The sequence below is a fragment of the Lotus japonicus genome, chromosome 6 (assembly GCF_012489685.1).
Source record: "Lotus japonicus ecotype B-129 chromosome 6, LjGifu_v1.2".
NCBI classification, from domain to species: domain Eukaryota; kingdom Viridiplantae; phylum Streptophyta; class Magnoliopsida; order Fabales; family Fabaceae; genus Lotus; species Lotus japonicus.
Window position 1 is genome coordinate 8553373 of NC_080046.1, and position 26808 is coordinate 8580180.

A 26808-nucleotide genomic window follows, 5' to 3' on the forward strand; every position below is an offset into this window, starting at 1 on the left:
GAATCAGAACCTGTTTGTCAAAACACTCAAGACAAACGTTAGAGTATCATAATTGTTCATCCACAAATAAATACTTGTTATCATCAAAACATAGAGTTGTACCACATGACCAAATCTTGATCTTACAATCTCCCTCTTTTTGATGATGACAAAACCATGTATTTTGATGAACAACTCTAAACAAATAAACTAAATACACTCAGAGTATAAGGTATCAGAGTTAAAGCTTATCCTGATGTGTATAGTTTATCTAGCTCCTTCTGAATCCAAGACTCGAGCTTTATTCTGAGCTAAGCTCCCCCTGAATCTAATACTTAATATCAACCTCGTTAGAAGTATCTAGATTCTGAGCTATATTGAAGTATGTGATCAGAGTTAATTGAGTCATAAGATGTATCATAACATTGAAAGAGATGACATCAATCAGAATGTATCGTCAGAGCATAGAAATTGATCACATAAGGAAGTTGTCAAGATACTATTAGTTCTCCCCCTTTTTGTCATAAGCAAAAAGAATGAAGGTGGAAAAAAATAGTAAGAGCATAAGACGAAATACTCCCCCTCAGAAGGAATACCAAGGGATACTTGGCTTCTGATTAGTATATCTTCTGATGAGAGCAGAAGTGTGGTTCTGGTGACATCTCCAATCTGGACAAAAATTTCATCTTCAGATACTTCAGAATGAGAAGATATGAACCTACTCTTCTTCTAATGATGCAAGTCAGAAGTTGTAGTAGCATCTTCTGATGTTGTTGCTTCGGGTTTGTCAAGTTCTGAGTCTTTGTTTCTTTCTGAAACGGTCATGCTCATCTCTGCAAGCTTTTTCAGCTAGCTTTGACTTGTCAGAGTCAAGCTTATCATTAATTCTAACATGAATAGCGTTCAGAATATCAACAGAGGGGTTCTTATAAAAAACCAATGATTCCTTGACCAAATCTTACTCTACTGATGGCTCCAAGATCAACTTCACCTTCAGGTTCAAGTTTTGGATCTTGGGACATATGCCTTTCTCCCGTCATGTGTTTCCTGCATCCACTGTCCAGGTTCCATGGTTGGAGTTTCGATGGACCTATTGAAGATATCTGCAACATTGATAAGCGCATAATTGATACACTTTACGTGTGTCTTTCTAAGCTTCATTATATACATTTTTGTGCTTAATTGTTATGACTTAGCCATGTTTTGACCATTAGTGCTTATTTGGATTATTCATGGAAAAGTGCTTAATTCTACACTTTTAGTTTCTGTGACTGTTTTTCTAGAACAGGTTGAACCTGGAGCTACAAATATCCAAATTGGGCGAATAATATGTCATTGGAAAGATCACTCGAAGCCCTACAACTTTCATGTTCAGCACAATTTGAGAATCAGCCTCTAACTTGGTCATAATTTCCTTGCAAAGTTGCTGTCGCTAATCCTGCGAGTCTGGAACAATCTGCACTAAAATGATCATATCTTGGGCTACAGAACTCCGAATTAGGATCCGATTGAAGGCCCTCGAAGCTGACTTAAAGAGCTACAACTCTCATGTTTACCTCAATTGAAGATTCAGACTTCTTGTGGGACCTGAGAATGCCTGATTGTTCAGCAGCTTACTCCTTTATGTGGGCCCGATTTTGTGAAGATTTAGAAAAGATTTAGACAACAAAGATTGTTACTTGATGAACAAGTTTATTTATTTGTATAAATAAGTGAGTTTAGGCTTTAGTTAGACAACACCACCTCACCACATCTCACCATCACCTCCTCCACCTTCTCCTAATATCTCTCTCCATCTTTTCTAGTATGAGTTGCTAAACTCCATAGTTAGTCTTAGGATTTTTAATATTCTTGTGGTTGCAAACTTGAGGTTCTGTTCTTAATGCAAATTTCTTCTTTATTAATTCTCTTCATCTCTTTTTCTGATCTAGGGTTTGCTTAATTCCGTAGTTTTAGAAATAAGAGTTGATGCATGTTCGCTTAGTTCATGTTAGTTTGTAACTGTTTCTTAATCGCTTAGTTTAGGAAACTGTGAATTGATTTTCGCTTAGTTAATCAACTCTCACGAATTAGGGAAACAATAAGGAAGAATTAATCTTTTGTAACCAATGAAGGTTTGTTGCACTTGAATGTTATAATCCGATGACTAACACTTTCTTTTATCTGAATTAAATCTCTATTAATTTCTGTTTGTTACCTTCTATTGAATCAATCAGAAAATCCCCTTTTTAATTTGCTTTTGTTTTACTCTAGTATCAATTAATAATTCATCAAGTCCTTGTGAGATCGATCCTGGTGTTCAACACCTTGTACTGCATTCAAAGCAAAATACTTTGGCACGCACCCGCGACAGTGCGTTCGTAAAATTGGCGCCGTTGCCGGGGACTTCGGTGATTATTAATTGTTTTTAGAGTATTTTTTATTTTTTGTATTATTTTACTATTTTTATTTCTATTTTCGTTTTTATTAAAAAAAAAGTGGAACCAACGTAACAGCATTATACACCTTTTGATTTTTACTATTATTAGATTGTAGTTTAGTTTTTTTTATATCTTCTATATCTATCTCATATCTTTTATCTCAATCTCATATCTCTTAATTCTCTTTCTTATCTTTTATTTTTATATCACTATCTCTTTCTTATTTCTCTATCTTTTCTCTCTTTTATTTTATTTTGCTATCTTTTCTGTCTTCTTTCCCTTCATAGTTATTATTCTTATTATTATTACTAGATTTGTTTCTTTTACTAACCTTTTTTTTTCCTTTTATTGTTTCAGGTCTCGTTCAATTTTTTTTTGTTTTCTTTATTTTTTCTTGTTTTATTTTACTAACGTTGAACTCTTTTTCTTGTTTTTTTTACTAACGTGTTTTTTTTTCTTTTTTTTGTGGTGAAAAAAAAAAATATAATATTGGATCACAAGTGTTGGTTTGTGGAGCTTTTGCAGTGATGGAAGCTAAACTTGATGAGCTAGAAGCCAAACTCGACGAGATACAATTTTCTGTTATACAAATGTTGCTCAAGAGCCGTCAACAACAGTTTGAGTCACCTCAATGTTATCCACGAGAGAATTTTGAAAATATTTGGTGTGACCCACCTTGCTATCATCCACAAGGGCAATTCCAGCAACCTATTTATGCACCACCATACTACTATCCGCAAGAGGAATTTCAATATCCTTTTCATGATCCACATCATTCACAAGAGGAATTTCATCAACCTTGGAATGATCCACCACAATATTTGGAAGACATTTCAAAGCAATATGAAGCAAACCAAGCCCAGTTTCAACAATCTCGACACGAGGAACCTTCCATATTGCAAGAAATTCAAGACATGTTGAACCAAATGTCTGCAAATCTCAATGCAAATGCCGATCAACACCTGCAAGATACTGCATATTTACAAGCTCCAGTTAACGAGCTAGTTGCATGCGCTCCCACATTGCAACATGAAGCTTATGCGGAGATAGATGATGAAGTTAATTCTTATGTTGATACTCATCTTGATGCTAACACTGATGGTTCTAGTGATGCTAGTGAGCTTGAAGTCAATGTTGCTTTTGATACTAGTGTTGATAGTCCAACATGTTTTGATTTTGCAGATTCTAATGATGAAGCCAACCAACAAGAAATACATCTCCCTCTTCCACATAGAACTTATGAGAGTGAGAAGATGTACCCTGGTGAAGAAGAAAATAAGTTGTTGGATGATTTCAAGAAGTGTTTTGCAGGGGATGAAGTTAAAAAGATGGATGTAGAATGTGGATCTAAATTAGCAATTTTTCCACATAAGCCGCTTTTAATTAATCTAGATATTTTTGAAAAAGTTGTGCTTATTGGAGACTATGTTGATTGCAAGGAGTCAATTTCCATGGAGGACTACTTTTTCAAACCCTTGCCAAAGCCACCAGACAAAGAGTTGATTGTTGAATGTACTGATTTTTCATTTACTCTTATTTCAGGTGGTACACATGCTCGAAAAAAGTTTTTACTCAAACTGAACATTGTCATGAGTCGTGCTGACAGTGGTAGAAAACAGTTTGGGTTTGTTAAGATTGTTGCAGATGAGATCCCTCCAAAACCACCTGACTTGTGGATTGTTGTTGTTGTGCCTCAAGACTATGAGCTTCCCCTTAATGCAAGGCCTCCGCCGGACCCAGGTGATAGCATTTTCAGAGCATTACCAGGTTTCATGTCTCGCCAGCTTCCTTGATCCCTGGTTTTTCCTAACCTTTCTCTTTTATTACACTTGTCTAATTTATTTGATGATTTGTGCCTCACATTGTGGACAATGTGTGATTTAAGTGTGGGGGTGGGAATCTTATTTAGGAGTAGTAGAACCTCAGTTAGGATAGTTTGCAATTATAATTTATTTGCTTTGTTTTTATTGTTTTCAATAAAATAGTTCACACTTTTTCAATGAGTTTTAAAGATGTTGAGTTTGTGAGCAATATAACCACTTTTATGCTAAGTTTCAAGTCTCTTTTGGATGAAGTTGCTTGCATTTTGAGTTCATCATGATTTGCATTGAGAACTGACTTGTTGGATTCATTGTGTTATATGCTTGCCATGTGAGACTACCTTGTGAGATTTTGGACCAAACGCTTGAATGGAAATATCTATGCCATGATGCTCTTCTTTCTTGTGTGATTTCCTTATGTTTATATGCACTGCAGAACTTGACTTGATTTTGACTCAAATTGTTGTTCATTTTCATACTTTGATGTGATAAGGCATTCTTTTCCAATAAGCTATTGGCCTAAAAAGCTTACCTTGCATGTTTTAACCTTTGTTACCCCTTTGAGCCTAATATCTCTATTCTTTTGTAGCTCATTACAAGCCTAAGTGAAAAACAATGATGATACCTTACCTTAGGAAATGTAAGAGCTTTGGAATTGACTTGGGAATGAGTATTCAACAAGTGCGGGGGTGATTTATTTGAATGCATGGTCTAAGTTGTTCAAAAGATGTGCCTTCCATGAGGATAAATTGTAAGCAAGCTGAAAAGAAGTTGAAAGAAAAAAAAAAGAAAAATATGCAAATGTCAAAAAAAGAGAAGTTACAAAGTGAAGGAAGGTACTAAAGAAAGAAAAGGAAGTGGAAGTTGAAAAAATGAAGTTGTAAAAGGAAGAATGTGTTAATTCTTGGGGTTGTGAGTAAGTTTAATTTGAATTTTTCCCCATTGCTCTTATTTTTCCTAAGGTTTTAACTCTGAATATCTTTCACAAATCCTTCCTTGACCTTAGCCTCATTACAACCTTCAAAAGTCCTTTGATCATTGTATGCATTTGTTCAATTTAATTGGTGTGTTAGAATCTTGTCAAGCCTATGATAGATGCATGTTTTCATGAGATGATGAGAGTTGCTTAAGCATGATTAAACACAAGCCCAAACACTTGAGAGTAGAGAGTATAACACTTGCATCCAACTTTGATGTTCAATTTGCGATTTCTTGTTGGCTTGGAATGTAGGTGATGGAATCTAATTTGTCTAATCTTTGTGGAAAATGAAGTGGTTGTTTTCTTGCTCATAAATCTGAATTTCTACTTCTCAAAGATAAGTGTGAGCTGAGTTTTTATGTTTTAGGAAGTACTTGTTATCATAATTGATTTTCTGAATCTTTTTTGAAGTTAAGTTTTGCCCAGGAGTGCAAAAAGTTAAGTGTGGGGGTATTTGATAAGCGCATAATTGATACACTTTACGTGTGTCTTTCTAAGCTTCATTATATACATTTTTGTGTTTAATTGTTATGACTTAGCCATGTTTTGACCATTAGTGCTTATTTGGATTATTCATGGAAAAGTGCTTAATTCTACACTTTTAGTTTCTGTGACTGTTTTGCTAGAACAGGTTGAACCTGGAGCTACAAATATCTAAATTGGGTGAATAATATGTCATTGGAAAGATCACTCGAAGCCCTACAACTTTCATGTTCAGCACAATTTGAGAATCAGCCTCTAACTTGGTCATAATTTCCTTGCAAAGTTGCTGTCGCTAATCCTGCGAGTCTGGAACAGTCTGCACTAAAATGATCATATCTTGGGCTACAGAACTCCGAATTAGGATCCGATTGAAGGCCCTCGAAGCTGACTTAGAGAGCTACAACTCTCATGTTTATCTCAATTGAAGATTCAGACTTCTTGTGGGACCTGAGAATGCCTGATTGTTCAGCAGCTTACTCCTTTATGTGGGCCCGATTTTGTGAAGATTTAGAAAAGATTTAGATAACAAAGATTGTTACTTGATGAACAAGTTTATTTATTTGTATAAATAAGTGAGTTTAGGCTTTAGTTAGACAACACCACCTCACCACATCTCACCATCACCTCCTCCACCTTCTCCTAATATCTCTCTCCATCTTTTCTAGTATGAGTTGCTAAACTCCATAGTTAGTCTTAGGATTTTTAATATTCTTGTGGTTGCAAACTTGAGGTTATGTTCTTAATGCAAATTTCTTCTTTATTAATTCTCTTCATCTCTTTTTCTGATCTAGGGTTTGCTTAATTCTGTAGTTTTAGAAATAAGAGTTGATGCATGTTCGCTTAGTTCATGTTAGTTCGTAACTGTTTCTTAATCGCTTAGTTTAGGAAACTGTGAATTGATTTTCGCTTAGTTAATCAACTCTCACGAATTAGGGAAACAATAAGGAAGAATTAATCTTTTGTAACCAATGAAGGTTTGTTGCACTTGAATGTTATAATCCGATGACTAACACTTTCTTTTATCTGAATTAAATCTCTATTAATTTCTGTTTGTTACCTTCTATTGAATCAATCAGAAAATCCCCTTTTTAATTTGCTTTTGTTTTACTCTAATATCAATTAATAATTCATCAAGTCCTTGTGAGATCGATCCTGGTGTTCAACACCTTGTACTGCATTCAAAGCAAAATACTTTGGCACGCACCCGCGACAGTGCGTTCGTCAAACATATATAATCTTATCCTTAGGTACCCACTTTCTGGGTCCTTTCTTGTTAGTTAGCCCAGAAGTTCTGACAACTTTGGGTCTTTCAACAGGATAATATAAAGGAATTTGAGCATGATATTTTGACATAGAGAAAGTTCCTTTCTTAAGAGATGATGGAGCAACTTCAGAAGGTTTAGAATAACTAATGCCATATATTCCATTTCTGCTTACGCCATAGATCATTGAAGCCATTAAGCTTCTGTCTACGCTTTTAGCCAGGAATCTTTGAAAAGATTTTTCATATTTAGATTCATTCTTACTATCAGAGGCATCACAAGCAACCACTTCTTCTAGCTTAGCAATCTGGTTCTTAAGCACAGAGTTGGAATTCACTAAAGCATGATTATTATTTTTCAATTAAGAAATAATTTTCTCATGTTCAGAAGGAGTCTTAGAAGCAGCAGAGAAATCCTTTTTCAACTTTTTATGCTTAGTGAATAAAGAGTTACACTTATCCATAATATCAGACAAAGCATGTTTTAGTTCAGAGGTTGAGGATGTTAACTCTGATGCTGAGTCAGAGTTAGTTGCATCTTTTGACTCTGCTTCTTTGTCTTTGACAATAGCCATGAGTCCTTGAACTTCACCATCAGAGTCAACATCCTCTGACTCTGATTCATCAAAAGTCACCATCAGACTTTTCTTTGTTTTGAAGTGCTTCTTTGGCTTTTTGTCCTTTGATGAACCTTTGTATTTGCTCTGCCTGTGCTTCCAGATGCAGTTGAGCTTTCTGGATATCAGGGTTAGCTCATCTTCATCAGAATCTTCAGAGGTTTCTTCAAATTCTTCTGCTTCAGCTTGGAGAGCTTTAGCCTTTTCAGATTTGGATTTCAAGGCTATAGACTTCTTCTTCTGATCATGATGTTCAGCACGCTTTAGTTCATGACACTTCAGTATGCTTATGAGTTCTTCCAAACTCATCTGCTCAACATCTCTTGTGAGCTCCAAGGAAGTTATCAAAGGCATCCAGCTTTCAGGAAGACCTCTAAGGATCCTCATGACATGATCAGCAGTGGTGTAGCTTTTGTTGAGGGGTCTTATTCCAGCAATAATCAACTGGAATCTGGAAAACATATCCTCAATGGATTCGTCAGGTTCCATTTGGAAGGATTCATACTGCCTGATCAGAGACAACGCCTTTGTCTCTTTCACCTTTTTGTTTCCTTCATGTGTCATCTTTAAGGAATCAAGGATACACTTAGCGGAATCACGATCAGTAATTTTCTCATATTCTTCATATGAAATGGCACTTTGCAGAATATCTCTTGATCTGTGATGATCTCTGAACTCCTTCTTTTGATTTTCACTCATCTTCTCCCTTGGGATCTTTACACCATGTTCATCAACATGAGGGGTGTAGCCATCAACAACAAAATCCCAGAGATCAGGATCAAAGCCAAGAAAGAAGCTTTTGATTCTGTCTTTCCAGAAATCAAATCTCTGACCATCAAAGATAGGTGGTCTTGCACTGTATTGATATTTGCTTGTAGTAGTGGTGGAATCCATGAGTTTTTCACACTGGCCCGGATCTACTGAACACTGTTAAGTGTGGTAATCAGAACTTGCGCTCTGATACCAATTGAAGGTGTGAAAAACGACTAGAAAGGGGGGGGGGTTGAATAGAGTTTTCAGAATAAAACTTTCCCCTTAAGATTTAAAGTAAATTTTTTCGGTTTATCTGAGATAGATGGTGCTACGGATAAAGATAGAGATAAGAGAGAAGTACACAAGTATTTTATCCTGGTTCACTTGATAAATCCCTCAAGCTAATCCAGTCCACCCGTTAAGGTGATTTCTTCCTTCTTAGAATGAAGGCAATCCACTATTCAGAGTTTGTTACAACTGCACTAGCAACCTGCTCAGTGACTAACAATACAATGAACTAGTAAACACTAAGATTCACTCTCTTAGTCTTCTCAAGGATACTGACCTAACTGGTCCCTTAAGGAATCACCACTAAGATACACAGATCCTAGTCTTCTTAAGGATACTGACCTACCCGGTCCCTTAAGGAAAAACAAACAACTGTTTGAGGTTGGTGTTTACAAAGGTTTGCTTTTGAATAAGCTAAGTGTAAACTAAATAAGAACAGATGAAGAAAGTGGAGGCTTGAGTCTTTTCTTGTATTGCAGCTCTTGGTTTCTCTCTCTTATCTTTCTTCTTTTCTTCAGCCTTAAATAGTCCAAGGTGCAAAGGATATTTCTGTTGAGAGAATGTGACCGTTGGAGGGCATTTCTGGAACTTCCAGAACCTGCTGTGGTTGAACCTTGGTAGGTAGGCTTGTCAGAATAATACACTGCTCTTGAACTACTTGATAGAGACATTTGCCTTTAACCATTGACTTCTGATCTGACGACGCTTCATGTTGGAACTTGTGAAGCTTGGTGATCAGAGTCAGAGGGAAGCTTGGATCCTCTGACCTTCGTAACTTTTGCTTCTGGACCTCAGAGTAGAAAGTACTTGGTCTTCAGAGCCAGCTTACTCTTGGACTTCAGAGTTTTCACTTCTTAGCTTCTGGACCTTCAGAGCCTCTGGTCTTCAGATCTTCTGATCCTCAGAACTTCAGATCTTCCGATGAATATATCTTATGGTATCAGAATCAGAACTTGTTTGTCAAAACTCTCAAGACAAACGTTAGAGTATCATAATTGTTCATCCACAAATAAATACTTGTTATCATCAAAACATAGAGTTGTACCACATGACCAAATCTTGATCTTACATGAGTCACCACCATATTATCATGGCCCCGCTCCGCAGCGAAAGATATCCACACTTGCACCTCTGTTCGCTCTACCGTGAGCAACAGAACCTGCCGCCTAGCCAAGCTGCTAGGAAGACTTTCGACACAAGGAGCCACTACCCAGGGTCCCACGAACCATCGACTTTGATACCATTTGTTGGGGGAGATAGGGGAGCCCATGGGCCGAGGAGCAAGACACCAAGAGATATCGACGCCACATCTTAACCCAAAACCTTAAGGCATTAGGCTTATGTGTCACATCTCTTATAAAGTCTTCTCAAATCCACTCCTAACCAATGTGGGACTCCAACTCCGCACTTGAATAATCTTTGCCAAAGCCTATCCAGACTTTACCACTATTCTCTATCTAAGCCTCTTCAGGCTTCACAAGTACTATTTGTCCAAGCCTCTCCAGCCTTCACGAGTATTCTTTGCTCTGATTACTTCAAGTTGTTGAATTTTCTTGTCCGAGTCTCCTCTTAAGTATTTGGGACTTCGCCAAGTATTCTTTAACAAGCATCTTCATGCTCTACAAGTATTGATAGAACTTCTCATTTTCAACAACTGAATGAAGGCTCCATTTATACGCTTGAGTAATATACATTGGATTCTACTAGTTTGCAACATTCTAGAGTATTTACATGATAGAGTTAAATATACATTGAAAGTTCTCTAATCCTAAATTTTGATTTTGATGAATATAAATAAACATTGCGACATTTAATTGATCTCAATCACTTACTACTTTTTCTCTTAAATTCTCAATAAATAGACTTTGAGTTTGAGTATTTTTTTCTCTTGCTTTTTCTTTAGAGGTGTGTCTTAGATCTTCAATGGGCACAACAATCTCTTGGTGTTTTGAGCGTGGTGTTTTTTATCCACTTTTTTACACTGACACTCACAAATGCGTTTTTATATCTTATAAGATAAATATAACCGTTAAGTTTTGAGGTTCAAGTTCTTCCTTTGATAAGTAATCTCTTGAAACTTTAAGGATGTGACGTTTGAATCTTTCTTCAACCTTTCTCTTTGAGTTCCAATGATTTTTTTCTTTAAAACTTAACTTTGTAGACATTGAGCTTGTCTTCAGTGAGAAAGAGAGCTTCTTCAGCGGATCTTTTCTTCATTGTCTCCTTGTTGGGCATTGGTTAGATTTGACGTTGACTACTTATGACAAGGAGTCTTCCAAATAAAGTGATGTGAACAATAATTTAGAAGATGTATGCAGTCTATGCTTATTCTATGGTGAAGAGGGCTATGTTGACAAGACTTCTAACAAAATGTGTTGATTATCTTTTGCAAGCTTTTGTACTTGAACATTCTAGAGAGTGTCTGGTTGTCTTTTAAGTGTAATGCATACTTGTGGACTATATCTTCAATTAACTTATACTTTTTTTTGATAATATGGAGGGCCAAAGGCCCATGGACTTAACTTTCAATGTACTTAACATTTGACGTACCACATCTTCATTGTACCATACTATCTAAGATAATTGATGCTTCATGGTGTGCGTAGTCTGATGATCATTTCAAGATAGTATGTACTTGTTCCATTGCTTGATCTTGTAGATGATATGACTGTGTAGAATCTTGCTTCTTGATCTCGAGTAAATAATTTGACTTTGTGTGTATTGACAGACGATCAAACTTTGGACGATATAGCTTGTATATTTTGAATAGACATTAGAACTTGTACATTCGTCTGCTTGTGTTATCTTCAAACTTTGTATTGACATTGAGCTTTCTTCTTTTCTTATTACTTGATCTTTGTACTTATATCTAATTAAGACTTTGAAACACGTAAGATCATTAGCTTTATAACTTTCGTCTTTGGTCATCATAAAAAAAAAGGTAAAAATAAAGGCCAAGAAATAAGAAGATTTATTGAACTAAAATACCGCTCATTATCTGTCTCCCTTAATCACTTGTTCCATTCCCTCTTGCTTTAATCATTGATTCATGCCACGAGTTCCAGATAGGTGGTCAACACATCACCAATAAAGGTTAGTAAACCGATGTAGGAACATGATGGAAGCTTGAATTATGGATAAAGTCTTCGAAGGTTAGCTCAAGTGGTAAGAGCTAGAGAACATAAGGGTTGAGTGAGATGAAGGGTGAAGGTTCCAGGGTTCGAACCCTGAGGATGGACCAATTTACTAGCAATTAACATTTGCCTCTAAAAAAATGGATAGAATCAGGATTCAAATGTAATAGAATAATTATCCTTTTGAATCTCATTCAATTTATTGTGTAGCATGACAAATCCATGAAACATTTAAGCATTTAAACAATTATAAGCATGCTCAAACTTTCTGCTTTAATATTTTGTTCCTACATCTACTAGTGCTAGAAGCATGTTGTACTTTAGCTTTCTTTCTTAGTCTCATATAAAGGTGGAAATAAGTTAGGTCAGGCTTTGCATGACTCAAACCTGACCTGTGTGGCCTAAACCTGGACCGTGGTCTGTCATAGGCTAAATTTTAAGGCCTGACCTTTTTATGGCGTGCCTGTTAGCCTGTTTAGCAGCCTAATTAACAAAATTAGATATTTTCAATATGCAGAGTCACGCTCAACAGAATAGGGAGGAGTGACATTTTTTTAAAGATTGCAAACATCCAATTTTAGGATCCTAGCCATAGCCAGATTTTGCAATTAATCCGTCAATTGCACAATGAATAGAGCTTAATTAATGTCGCAGTGCAAAGCAACTACAGATTTAAAAAGAAAATTTCAGAACTACAATTTGTAACACTATCTACAACCAAAAACATAAACACAGTAGAAATTAAAATGCCATGTAACAACAAGAAGATGAAAAAATAAAGGCAGTTAAGTTATAATGCAGTAAAGAATAGATAAGAACTTTCACAATTAAAAACAAAGTAAAGAATAGATAAAACATTGATTCCCAAACCAAAGAAATTGTAAGTGATTGACAGAGGATCATAGGTGAAACAAGGTCAACTTAGCCGCAACATCTTCCACCGAATTTTAGGGAGGGGAGACTTTAGGATTTGAAAAAGAGTAGGTGGGACTAACAGAATTAGTCTTGGGTCTAAAGTCTTATTTTTAATTTGGATTTGCATCTTACATGTTTTCATTTACACAGACCGGTCTATTAGGCCAAACAAGCTTTTTAAATAGCCTAGGCCCAGCCTATTTAAATAACTAGATTTTCTAAAAAGCCTCAGTCTTACCTATTTATTAAACAGGCCAGGCCAGACCAGGTCTTTAGCAGGTCGGGTCGTAGGCCCCTGATAGACCTCCTAACCTATTTTTACCCCTAGTCTCATCCAATCATTAATTAAATAATCATTAGTTGATACAATGATCAAAATAATCATATAGTAAATTATGAAATCATTTAAATCTCAAAAGTTAATTTCTTAATTAATGACTACTTAATTTTTCTTCTATGATGAAAATCTGAATCATGCCTTATAAACAACATGGGTATGCTATCTAATTCAAAATATTAAATGTTTTAAGGTAGTTAAACAAGAATAGTTTCTAACTCCAAGCATCTTTTTATTTATTTATGGAATTTAACTCCAAGCATCTTACGCTTGTCCATTCTAACTTCTAAGCAAATAAATTTATAATGTTCAGGCAGAAATAAAATATGTTTAACAAAGATCAAAAGGATTTCAATTTTCCATTTCTTACATAAAACAGTACTGCACTAGTGCTCTAGTCACTCAGAGTTGAAGATCCAAGTTTGGTTGTTGATCACCATCCCAAAGAAGTTGCAAATCAGTGTCTTCTTGAGCAACAATTCCTCCACAACAATTCATCCCACCACCTGAAATTTCAAGAGTTGATGATGACTTTGGTTCTTTCAAAGAAGTTGGGTTGAGATGGTTCAACTGGCTATTTTCCTGCATTTACAATGTATGAAAATCATAAAGTTTCTAGTGAAGAAGTATGTATGATATGAATTGTTGACGAACAAAATCATGGCTTACATGCTTTTGGTAAGGGATGTTGTTGAAGTCTTGTGAACCCATTAGAGCTTGGAAGTCCCCAGGGTGATAAGGGATGCCTAAACCAAATGAAGAAGTATCCGACTCTTTAGAAGGATAAATAGTTACCTCAGGTCGTATGCTCTGTTTGGGAATACACTCATCTTCGTTTAGTTGAGAAAAAATAGATGCACTGAAGGGAACATTTAAGCCAGACATAGAGGAACATAATTGATGATGTGTAAGAAATTGATCTGAAAGGTGATTGATTGGCATACCAGTCATGGATTCTTCTTGACTAGGTTGAGATGAAAAAGATGACCCATTTTCATTGAAAGCAACAATGTTTGGTTGAGACAGAGGAAATTTCTTTGAGAGAACATTTCCTGTTATAGACTCCAATGGCTGAGGGGCCAAGACTACACATGTTGGATACACATTGGCAAGACCACTGCTAGAACTAGAAGCCCAAGTGTTCCAATTTTCAATGACTCCAAACTTTGAAAGATAACAATTATCCAGGGTTCTTTTTTCATTAGAGCTATTAATTCCAATGTGATTTTTTCCTTTGTTGTTGTTATAAAAATTACTGCTCAAGAGAATAGCTGCAGAGGCATGCCAATTATCATTTGTTATAATCTTTTTCCCCTTGTAATTAGTATCATCCATGATGTTAACACTCCTAAACATGGTGCAGAAATTTTTGTTGTGTTGAGTTGAAGTACCAGGAAAAGCCAGTGACTTGTTGAAAAAAGGAAGGGCAAGAGAAAGAATTTGAGCACTGCTCAGAGTGTTTGATTTTGTTTGTTCATGTAGAGTGGTGCAAAAATTTTCAAACAGCTTTAGGGTTCGGTCATCGTCACCATCTGAAAGTTTCTCAAACTTCAATGCTTCTAGTTTCTTTGTGGCAACCCCTTGAGCGGTTGGTCCCAAATCTTCCACAAACCTCAATAGACTATCTTTATAACTAACAGGGTCTTTGTTCACTTGTAATGCCTACAAGAATTGTGAATAGTTGAGATTCATGATAAGTACTAAATAAATATGTAAATAATATAAACAACTACAAGAAAGTAATATTACTTGAAGTGTCATGGAATCAAATTTGTGCCTAAAGTATAAATGTCAAGGTAAAATAAGTAAGATTCAATGTGGTTTCAACATAGATATGTATGCCACTTTTTTTTTTTACTTTTTTCAAACTTTTTATCTAGAAAGAAGGTTGTTACTAGTTAATCCTTAGTTTATAAATTTTTCTAACACATCTTAATGAAAGCATAAATAATTATATTTTTGAGAATTGTGGGTAAGCTTGACCTATACTATTTTCCATTTGTCACCAAAAAAAAAAAAGCCTGACCTATACAATGAAGTTATAATGTTAGAAAAGAGCTTGATGACTATAAGTTGATAATCATGTATAAGGAATTGAAATGATAACATGTTTATATTTCAGATATATATATATATATATAATATGAAATATATAGATAATAAGAAGAAGCATGAGAACAACCTTCTCATGGATAAGAACATAGTACATATAGTAAAAAAGCAGAATGCAAACACCAACTGCACAAGGCAGGGGCAACATCACAAAAGACACAAAGCGAAAATATAGAACAAGAAAAGCAGACGAAACTGGTGTAGCAGAACACCACTGGTAACACATAAGGAGCTCCAATCCACCCATGGATCGAGTACACGAGGGACAAAGAAACCCAGCGGGGGGGGAGGGGGGAGGGGAGGGCGTTATAAACAAAACAGGACTCATGGAGCAACAACTTGAGAATCAAATTTGGTGAACACAAATAATAGAACCAACCTAGGGGAAAAGGAAGAAAATCCAAGATAGGTCAGACCAGAGATGGAGTTAAGGTAGTTTTTCCCAAGAGAGGCACAATTCTATCGCAACTCAATTTTGCTAGTTCATCAATCTCCGCATTTTCCTTCTTGAGAGTATGAATCACACCCACACACCCCACTTCCTTCATGAGCCAATCAATTGCATTCAACTCGTTAAGAAGTGACAGAGGTCTAGTGGATTTGCAATTTACCCATCCTACAACGAGGATAGAATCACTTTCAACAAATACCTGTGAGCAACCATGTTGCTTTGAGAATGAAAGGGCGTAGTATATGGCCTTTACTTCACCCTGGTGAGCCCACAGTGGCGCTACCGCTCTTCCTCAAGACTACCCCAATCCCAGTAATGCTTGGGACACCCCCTTGCAGATCCATCTACATTAAATTTTAGAACATTATCAGGAGGAGGACACCATACACAATGCCTCACCTGATGCTCCTTGGCCTTGATCTTTATGTTTTCAAAGTTCTGAGTGAATTCGATAGTAGAGTAGGGGCATTCTTTCCACCAAGAACTTGTCCACCACACGACTCTCATCAGGTGCAGGTCCCATATGGTCTCAAAGAAAAATTCAAATTCTTTATGGTTGAAAACTAGGTTGTCTCGAGCCAACCAGATTGACCAAACCATAGCACAACGAACAAGATCCCAAAGCACAAGATCGTATTTAACACGCAATGAGGGTCATTCCTTGAATAAATCATCAACGAATCCCAAAACACACCACTGGATCCCTTCTCTTTCCATAATTGAACACCAGATCGCCAAGACTTGTTGCAACAAAGCACAAGATGTTGTGCGGATTCAACACATAGCCTACATATATCACAAGAATCCCCATTTTCTATTGCCATACCTCTTTTTACCAAATTCTCCTTAATCGCCACTCAATTTTCCATGAGTTGCCAAACGAAAAGCCCTACTTTGGGAGGGATAATCTTCCTGCATAGCTTAAAAATAAGCCAAAAGACAAGTCCAAAAATTCTCAATTCAACTGCTAAATAAGCTGCTTTAACAGTGAAAGCTCTATTGGGAGCCCCCGGCCAACTTATGGTGTCTTCATTGTCACACGGAAACACCAAGTTCAACCCTGTTATTAGTTCTTGATATATCAATACCTCGCAATCAAAGAGTTGACGACATAAACCCAAATTCTAAATCCACTGACCATTTTGGAAAGACCCCAAATCACTTACCATGGCATTTTTATTAGTTCCAAGTGCAAATAGATGAGGGAATCCAATGAAACAACAACAACCCTCTCTAAACACTTAAGCAAAAAATGGAGTCACCAAACAACACTTTTAGGATTCCAAGAAACATAATGGAGCAAAGATTAGTGTTAATCGCTTTCAAGTGCAGTAGTAGAAGTCAATCATCCCAATCATATTTCGCACATATAAACTTCCTCCATAGCGCATTATTTTCCTTCCCAAATCTACATGACCACTTGAGAAGAAGCACTTTATTTTTTCCAACCTAGCTAGGAATCCGACACCAAAACCACCTACTTGGGCACTTTTGCAGATTTATTCCCACGCTATCCACGGGATACCACGTCCACCATTCGACCTCCCCCATACGAAAGACCGTATATGCTTTTCAAGTTCATCGACCACCCCAATTGGAGCCAAGAATAAGGACATGTGATAAATGGGATGGTAATATAAAGTTTTTTTATATATAGTATCTAATACATTTTTTCACTACTTTGTTCCACATTTAGCATATTTTGGAACTCTTCCCAAAACCTTACTCATTTTGTTATTAACTTGTATGGTTATTTCTAGATCATCTTCTGAAAGTAATGGTTTATGAGATAGAACTTACTTGAATGTTTGACTTGTTAAAGTTTAGGACCTCTACAACCATTTGCTTCTTGCTTGAAGGCAAGTACATGTGTCTTTTTTGTGTTTCAGGAACCGCAGAAGGAGTAACATTGCTTTTCCCTGTGTTAAGGAAAAATAAAAGTACAATAAATATTTTTCTTAACCATTTAGAGAAAAAAAGTATTGCTTACAAATTATTTATGCAAATTTTACTTTAGTCCCTTTAAAAAAAAACTTTAAGAATTTATTACACCTTATAGTGAGAAGGCATTGTTCTCTTTCTATGTAAAACAAAATGTCAATTTGTAATCATTATCTTAGAATGAAAAAATTATGACAAAGACTACACTAAGAAAGTAACAAGTTTTTCTTACAAGATGGATCATGCATTATTTTTTAGACTACATGGGAATGAATTTCCATACCAGCAAGTTCAGAAGAAAATCTGTCAACCAATGAATTTTCTAGCTCCCTATCTTGTGGCCTTTTACTTAGAAGCTTGTTGCTGAGGGAAAAGTCCAAGTCAAAATGTTCAGAGTCAACACCTAGATCCTTAAAAAGCCTCATAGCATGAAAACCTATAACTTCAGCCTGGAAAGAATAATGTTGAAATAGTTAGATTCATTCAGAATTTAATTATGGTATATATATATATATATATATATATATATATAAAACTTGTATCTTAAATTGCAAATCAAACAAAAAAATTATAGAAAAACTAAAGCTTTCTATTTAATTTGGTCATACCATTTTGTAATATCTTGAGGTTTCGGGAAAAACATTCATAGCATTGAAGCATAATAGATACACATCGCGCTGTATATCATTGAAATAGAATGAACCATTAGTTTAGGATTGAAGAAAGGATTTCACAAACTACATATAGAGGTGAAATATATCCAATGTCTAGAGACATTGGGCCACATTAGATCTTATTATTATTTTAGACTTGAGACATTTTCAATTTTCAATTTCTTGAATATATATGTACAAAGACAATATGGAAATATACGATCTAAGTGATTGTGCATGTGTGTGTGTTAGCAAAAGAGAAGAGGTAAGAGAGGTAAATATATATGAATGAGTATGCAGTTATTATGTTCCCAAACCTTGAAATCTTCCAAGTTTGTATATAGGTTTTCATGTATTTTAGCCCTGATTGTACCAAAATCCATTGGCTCCTTCACAAGTTGATTGTAATTCTTCACCTTTTAGGGTAGAAATTCAAAATTACTAACATTTCTATATTGATGAGAAACAAGATATAAATTATGAGATATTCAAATCGTAAAAGTTCAAAACCATGTCAGGATTGATCGGTTCATGAAATAACTCTTCTTCATCTTTCCTGCACATTTAAGTGATTGTTTTAGTTAATACTATGTGTAAAAAACACACACACACACAGACATGATATTTTTTTACCTTTGTAGGAAATCTATAGCAAGTTCAAGAACATGCTTTTCTAGCACATTATATTGAGATGAAACTGCAAATGTAAAGTACTACATTGTTAACAACTCTTGAAATATTACATGTAATGCCTAAGCATTGGCTGGTGCAACTACAAAGTCTAAATGCATTTAAAATAATAATTAAGCATACCATTAGTTCCTGATGTAGTTGTACTGTTAATGTGTCTTCCTTCCTGCATGAGTTTTGAAATGGTAGAATAATGGATAACAGACATAAAGCACATGGTTGAATGGAATATTCATCAATAAAAAGAAATGCAAGGTCTAAGATGGACATACGTATAGGTGCAATGTTAGTGCAATATCAATTTCTTACTAAATTAAGTAGTTTCTTAGCAATTTGATATACATAATAAAAAAAATGAGAAACATCACACCTGAATTGAAGAGATCAGTTGATCAAGTTCTTTTCTCTTGTGTCCTTTCTTGGATGGACCATGTTTCTTATCCTCCCTAAAATCATCCAAGTGATCCCCTCCATCCATCTTTGCCTTCCCTTTGTTTCTGTCGACAATGTGGTTTGTTGAAGTATTCTTTTTGGCTAATGCCAATGTCACCTTCCTTTCTATCTCTTGCTGCTTCTTCTCTTCCAAAGCAATAATTCTGCTACTTCTTCTTCGCTCTATATAATCAATTTCATCATCTTGAAATCTCACTTCTTTTCTATCAGCCCCTATATATAACAAGGCGTGATTTGACATGACTCTTTAATATTTCGCGTACATATATAGGTTGTGTTTAGAAGCTGAACATAACATAACAAAACTAAAAATAACAAATCCATTGACTTCAAGAGTAAAACTTACTCCAAATTAATCTTGACTCTTAATTTTATTAAGCATAAAGACTTTGATTAAAATTTAAAAACCATCACATGACACCTCCTCCGTATCCCTCATATGACACCTTTATGTTTTTTTTTTTTGATAAATCAGCTCATTGCATTAAAGAGCACAAGGGGTGCCACCCATACAATATAGCAAAATGGAAAAGTCAAGACCGGAAAAAGAACAGGAAAGAAAAGAGCAAAACAAATCCAGCTGCAAATAAAAAAAAAAGAGCTAACAACACAAAAACCAGCAAGCTGAAAACGCAGCACAAACACAAATGTCAACTATGGCACCAACACTAGAAGTCAATTAACCATTATCATCAAGAGATAAACCGGTAATGAAACACCAATTGGAAGGGAGATTAATGGTTAAACACATCAGATCATGAGGGAGACAAAATGAGAAAAAGAAAACAAAACAAAAAGTTGGGGAATTGGGCGAGTTGGAAACAAACAAATTGATCTCACCATAAGCTATAATTTCATATTAAAAATTAAGAAAATAACTAATCTAACCCAAACATTACCCTAATTAAGCATATGAATTGTAAGATTTCAATTAAATAAACATGAATGGATACACAGGGAAAGACACATTAATTAGGAAAACTAAGGTTTGAATAGGAATATAAGTTTCTTGGTTATTTGAGAATTCTCATATGGACTATCCTATCCGGATTTTGAGTTTGGGAAGTTTTTTCTTCTGTGGGGATTGGGAAATGGATAAACATCATCCAAAAGCACTTTTTTTTACAAGAGCAAAGAAATCCAAAAGCACATTTAATTATAATATTCTCGAGTTTCCTATCAAATTAAAATGACAAAAATAACTTCAATTATATGCATATTACTCATATATTAATGACTTAGATATTTAATTAAATAATTAATAATATAATTTATTAAATTTAAAAATTACAATCTAAAACAATATTTACCTGATCCCTTAGTAACATTTTATTTTCAATTTAAAAATTTTATATTTAACAAAAAAATCCTTCTAAATAATGGACTCCTTGAATGGGGAAGAATATGGACAGGGCAAAAATACCCTGAGATGAGGGTTTATGATCTGGATTGGGACAATGAGCAATCTCGGATCGGGAGTAAGGAAGAAATCCTCATCCAAGTTAGGCATTGGTGACATCCTTATGTTTGGAGCTATTAATATTGTTAATCCAACTTAGACCACGTTTGTACTGACTTCTATGCCTTCCATTTAGCGAATTCAAGCTCTCTTTAAAAAGAAACTTAGGTCACGCCTTGGAGATTAAGGGAGGGCAAAGTGAGAGGTAGATTAAGCATAATCATTAAGGGGTACAGGGGGGAATAATTTTTCTGGGGGTTGTGAGGTTTGAAGGTAACTTAATATTAAGACAAGTTAGATCATGCTAAATAGAGGGGGGGGGGGGGGGAATTAAAAGAGAGAAGGAAAAAAGCCATGGTAATTTAAAAAGAAAAAATGAGCAACCACAAATTGAAACATTAGATTCAAGGAGAAAATTAAAGTTGTCCATATAAAGTTGAAGACATACCCATTACAGATAGATAGCATGCATCAACCTGGGTAAACAATCAAACAAGAAAGCAACATTAGACCATAAACGACATACCACTTTAAAGTCACAAGAAAAGGAGTAGAAATGTAAGAAATTTACCTGAGTCTCTAGCTAACAAAGAGAGTAAGAAGAAGAAGAAACCACTTTCTCTAAAAGCTCAAAACCTTTCAAGATTTCCCAAAAACCACATTAGCCAGTTAGCTTCTTGTAGTTCTTTTTATAAAATCTAAAATTGAGAAGAAGAAAAATGTTTCTTTGGATTCAAAACCAGAAACTGGGTATTATTACCGGTGGCAAGTTTACTTAGTCTTTGTAACGTAAATTTGACAACTGGGCCTTGAAAAAGCTTTCCTTCAATTGTGCAAAAAATACTACGTCTAAGTTACATGCAAAAGGACACTTCATATTTGCATCAATTTTATTTTTTTTGAAATATATTTGCATCAATTTTGATGATTCTGTTGGTGTCCTTTTCGATATGACAAATTGTATACGTTAAAGTTAAATAAATGGTAATAAATATAAATAAATGAAAGTATTAATTGAAAGGCTTTTTGTTTTGTCGGGTATTTATTTTAGTCCAGCACTCTTAGTCAAATGTTTGGTAAGACCATAAAGTGATGCTTATCAATGTTTTAAATATCAGACAGATCATTCAATCTGTGAAGGCACTGATTTTAGGTTGAGCATCGGTCGGGTACAATTGGGTTTGAGTCCATTGAAGCCCAATCACGAGCAACTGAGCTTTTCATAATCTGGGCCAATTTTGACTGTGGGTCAACTCGGTTTGGTTGGGCCAATTCGACGATTTTTAGATTGTCGGTAAAAGTTGTAGGTAGTTGCATATTTTATTGTAGTGGTAGTGTCAGAACAATATCTGCAATGAGGGATACTTCGGTGGTTCCACGGTTCCATGTCTACCTAGTAGTGTACGTCAAGGTGGTAGTAGTGCAGAACGACCTCGAGGAGCTACTTTATGAAGGCGAAAACTTCCAGCTACGAGATAGGGCTGAATGGAGCAGAGATGGATATGAGAGGGGTGAAGAAATTAGGGTATACATGCAAAAATCGGGCAGAAGGTTGGGGTCTGTTTGATATGTTGTATAGTATAAAGCTTGATATATAGTTCTAGGCATGATAGTATTAGACCTGATAGGATAAGTCCTGATAAAAATTGAATATTATCTAGTGTTTGGTCATACATTGTATATCTACATATCATTTCAATTGATACACTCATATGTTTGATAAACAACAGTAATGGTGAAGGGTGGTAGTGATAATGGTGATAGTAGTGGTGGTAGAGGTGGCGCTGATGGTGAAAGCAGTGGTAGTGGTGCTGGAGCATTGGTGATAAAGTGATGGTTGTGGTAGTGGCGATGGTAACAGTGGTGGTGGAGTTGGTTAGGGTGGTGGCGAGGCGGTAATGTTGTAGGGCGGTGGAGGCGACAATAACAGTGGTAGTAGTGGTGAAGGGTGGTGGTGTTGGCGGTAGAGTGGTTGGGGTGGTAGTGGCGATGGAAGTGGTGGATGCGGCAGTGAGGGTGGTGGTGGAGTTAGTTGTGGTTGTGGCTATAGTGATGGTGGTGGTAGCGACAGTGTTTGTAGGGCGGTGGTGGCAACAATGGCGATGGGTGGTAGTGATGATGGTTGTGGCGATGAATAGACCTATACAATACAATGTTATCACCAAACAATGGATAAAGTTATAATATATTGTATAAACTTATATTATTATGCCTAATACAACGTACAAAACAAGCTTTTAATATATTTGAAAATTTTCAAAATTGAAAGAAATTATTAATCTAAATTTTAACACTTTGAGCCAGCTAACGTTGATTCACTAGGAGAATATGTTAAAACATTATTGTTAGTGTTGGCTACATGAAGAGTGTTGCCATGAGAGAAAGTGAGAGGAGAGAGAAAGAGAGGAGAGAAAGTGAGTGGCGATCAAGGCGAACAGGAAAGCGATAGTGGCAAAATAGGAGCGGAGGACAGGAGGAGCTAGGAGAGACTTCAACGAACACCGCAGAGGCGATGTTACGTCTCTTTTCTTCTCTAACCTATCTGAGAGTGTAGGAAAGATGGAACTTTGGAGAGTCTTTCAGAAATGGGGAAGATTATGGGACCTTTACATTCCGCAGAAGAGAGACCGTTGGGGTAGGAGGTTCGGGTTCGTTAAGTTCTTGAATGTCACGAACCCTTCCTATCTGGTAGAACGCCTAGATCAGCTAGTGGTGGGAGGTAGGAAACTTCATGTAAACTTCCCTAGGTTCTCCAAAGTCACTGAAGGTGGTATGAAGGAAGTGGGGAGGCAGGCTCAATCTCGACATGATGCCCGCAGTGGAGACAATGCTTTTTCGCGTCCCAATCCTACGGTTAGACCTGGTTGGAGTGTAGAGAGGAGATCCTATGCTGAAATCCTCACTAACAGTGGCTACAAGGAGCACTTTCCGAGGGTGAAGGATACTTTATAGAGGAAATCTACTCAGAGGACAACAACACATAAAGCCTCCGTTCCTAAGGTTGATCTTGATACCCAAGTAGAAGAACTAGCTCTCACGAAGCTTTGTAGGGAAAGTCAGAGTGGTGCAAGGATTAAAATCTCTGGAGGAGAGCCTAGTCTTATTGGGTGCGTGCAATATTCAGGCCCGATATATGGGGGACAACCTGGTGCTCTTAACAGGGGAAGAGGGAGGTGAGGTTGAATCCTTGATAAAGGAGAAGAAGGGTTGGGGTAAAGAACTGTTTGATTATATTCAACCATGGAACCTGTTGATGATCCCACAGAGACTCATTGTTTGGTTGAGATGTGAATGATTGCCTCTGAGCCTCTGGACCAAGCCATCCTTTGAGGCTCTTGTGCATAAGTTTGGGGATTTGATGGCGATAGATGAGCGCTCTTCATCGTTTTAGAAGATTGATGCTGCGAGGCGTAGTGTGAGAACTCACAGACAAGAACCCATCCTTTGTACAAGGCAAGTGAGACTGAATGAGAAACTGTATCGGATTAGATTGATGGAGGAACTTGTAACCTAGAAAGCGCAAGGTCCCGCTGTTTGAGCTCGTCTTCGGAGGATAGTGAGGCGGCCTAGTCTTTCAAAGAACTGGACGATGAATCCGTAGACGAAGCAGAGGTGGTTGGCTAGTGGGAAGAAGGGAGGTTCTCAGGCGGTGGTAGAGCGAATAGTGGCGGCGGCAACGGGAAAAGCGTGTCGCATCAACCGTTGGGGAGTGCTGCACGTGATGTCTCTTTGAGGGAGTCTGAGCGTGACAGGAATGATGTGCAGTCGATGGGGCCAAATTATATTCATAAAAAAGGGACGCTAGCTATGTCAGTAAGCAGTGTAGACGCAGAGCAGTGCCAACGTGAGAGTCCCTTGGTCAACCCTAACCTTGAGGTTAGTAGAGTGACTGATACTGTACTAGTGGATAGCGACGAGGATTACGAGAGGGCCCAATTGGTTTCTAACGTGGCAGAACAAAACCTGCCTCTTGTTTCTATCCAAGTTTGCATGTTGGCTAAAGGGAGGCTTCAACAAGATAAAAAAAAGCTTCAAAACGGGGAACCACTTTTTCCTAATGGGCTGGACCTTATACACAACCAAGGGCTACATGTAATCCAACCCAATCAAGTTAATAATAACGTGGATGCTCTTTGTAAAGTGATAACATAAGATTTATCAAATGCAGACTCTGATTCTAATGATCCAACTGAAAACATCTCCAACGAAGAGACAAGAGAGCATGGAGACATGTCAGCAATACCAAAGCGTCTTGGCCCTATTGAACGACCCGTGGAGGACTGTTCCCTTGTGTGAGCATCAGGGTGTCAATTTGGAAACGAAGAAGAGGATAACAGGGAGGTTACACATTCAAATCTCTCACTGTGCCACTCATTATCTGACTCAGGGATCCTGAATTGTAATAGATTGTTTTGGGACAAGATGAAGGATACTGAGGCTAGGAATCTATAGACATTGGGTAAAGAACTGGGGGTCTCTTATCAAGGGAATGAGGAGAAAATGATCACAAGGTTGCAGAATTTGGAGAGGAGGGATGGAGAAGATATGGCAGCTAGAACAAGCCATTGTGGGGGTTATCGCGTGGTATAGTAATGAAGATCCTCAGTTATAATACTAGAGGTTTGGGGAGTAGAACCAAGTGGAGATTCATAAGAGAGCTTATATTGAAGGAGAAGGTTGATATGGTGTCCTTTCAAGAAACAAAGTTGGATATTATTGATAAACCCCTTTGTAATTTTATTTGGGGGGACTCTTCCTTCGAGTGGGCATTCACCCCGGCGGTTAATAGGGGCAGAGATCTTTTATGTATTTGGCAACAAGGAGCTTTTGTCCTAGAGAATTGTCATCGGGGAAGTAGCTTTATTTCCTTGAGAGGCGTTTGGGGGGAGAATTCGTTGTCGTGTGTCATAACAAATATTTATAGCCCTTGCTCTTTAAAGGAGAAGAGGATTCAATGGAGCGAGGTGGTAGCCTTGAGGTCTACGAGTCCGTTGTTGGCATGGTGTGTGGTAGGAGACTTCAACTCGGTTAGACCATTGGCAGAAAGAAGAGGAGTTAGTACAAGCTCTTATGCCTCAAGGAGAGATATAAAGGAATTCAATCTTTTCATTGATGCTATGCAGTTGTGTGACATCCCTTTGGCGGGGAGGAGATTCATTTGGGTTAGACCAAACGGTCGAGCTATGAGTCGTCTTGATAGGGCCCTAGTGTCAGTTGATTGGTTGGAAGATTGGCCTAATTGCTTCCAACAGGTGATGAGTAGAGATATTTCGGATCATTGCCCAGTTGTTATTAAACGCTCTGATGTGAATTGGGGACCTAAACCCTTCCGCTTCTTGTAGAGGAGGCTTGGTCTGGTTTACAGTTTCAGGGATGATGGACTTACATACTTAAAGAGAAGCTTAAAGCTTTGAAGTCAAGCTTGAAGAAGTGGAACTCTGAGGTGTTTGGGGATCTTAATAGAAGAGGGAAATAGCTACACAAGAAAATGGATGATTGGGATATGAAGGCGGAGGCTAAGGGCCTTAGTGAGGAGGAAGCAAAGGAGAGGAAGGATGTGCAAGTAGAGTGGTGGAAGGTTGCTAGATTAAATGAGTCACTTCTCTATCAAAAGTTCAAAACGAGGTGGATCAAGAAAGGTGATGCCAATACCAAGTATTTTCATTCTCTCATTAAGTGGAAACGACGGAACGGTGCGATGTTGGGACTCATCTACGAGGGCAATTGGCTTGGGAATCCGGTGGAGGTCAAGCTAAAGGTAAAGGAATTCTTTGAAAATAAGTTTAAGGGAGACCCTTGGATGGCTCCAAGGCTAGACTGCGTTCCTTTTAGCCAGATTTCTCAGCAAGATAATGAGCTCCTAACGGCACATTTTGAGGTGGATGAAATTAAGGAGGCGGTGTGGGATTGTGAAGGGGACAGGAGCCCAGGTCCGGATGGTTTCAATTTTAAATTCATAAAAACTTTTTGGCACCTTGTATACTCAAATTTTAAGAAGGTGCTGGATAAATTTCACCACAATGGATCTTGGCCAAAAGGTAGTAATACTTCGTTCATAGCTCT

At 37.0% G+C, this 26808-nt stretch overlaps 2 protein-coding genes across 2 annotated transcripts; both read left to right on the plus strand.

Annotated features, from left to right (window-relative positions):
- Window positions 1-23304: 23304 nt before the first annotated feature.
- Window positions 23305-23697, plus strand: LOC130724837 (serine/arginine-rich splicing factor SC35-like). The gene has a single exon (XM_057576108.1). The coding sequence runs from the start codon at window positions 23305-23307 to the stop codon at window positions 23695-23697; it is 393 nt and encodes a 130-aa protein (XP_057432091.1).
- A 1640-nt stretch (window positions 23698-25337) lies between these two features.
- Window positions 25338-26087, plus strand: LOC130724838 (uncharacterized). Its single transcript, XM_057576109.1, has one exon. It carries the CDS (start codon window positions 25338-25340, stop codon window positions 26085-26087), a length of 750 nt encoding a protein of 249 aa, XP_057432092.1.
- The last annotated feature ends 721 nt before the right edge of the window (window positions 26088-26808 follow it).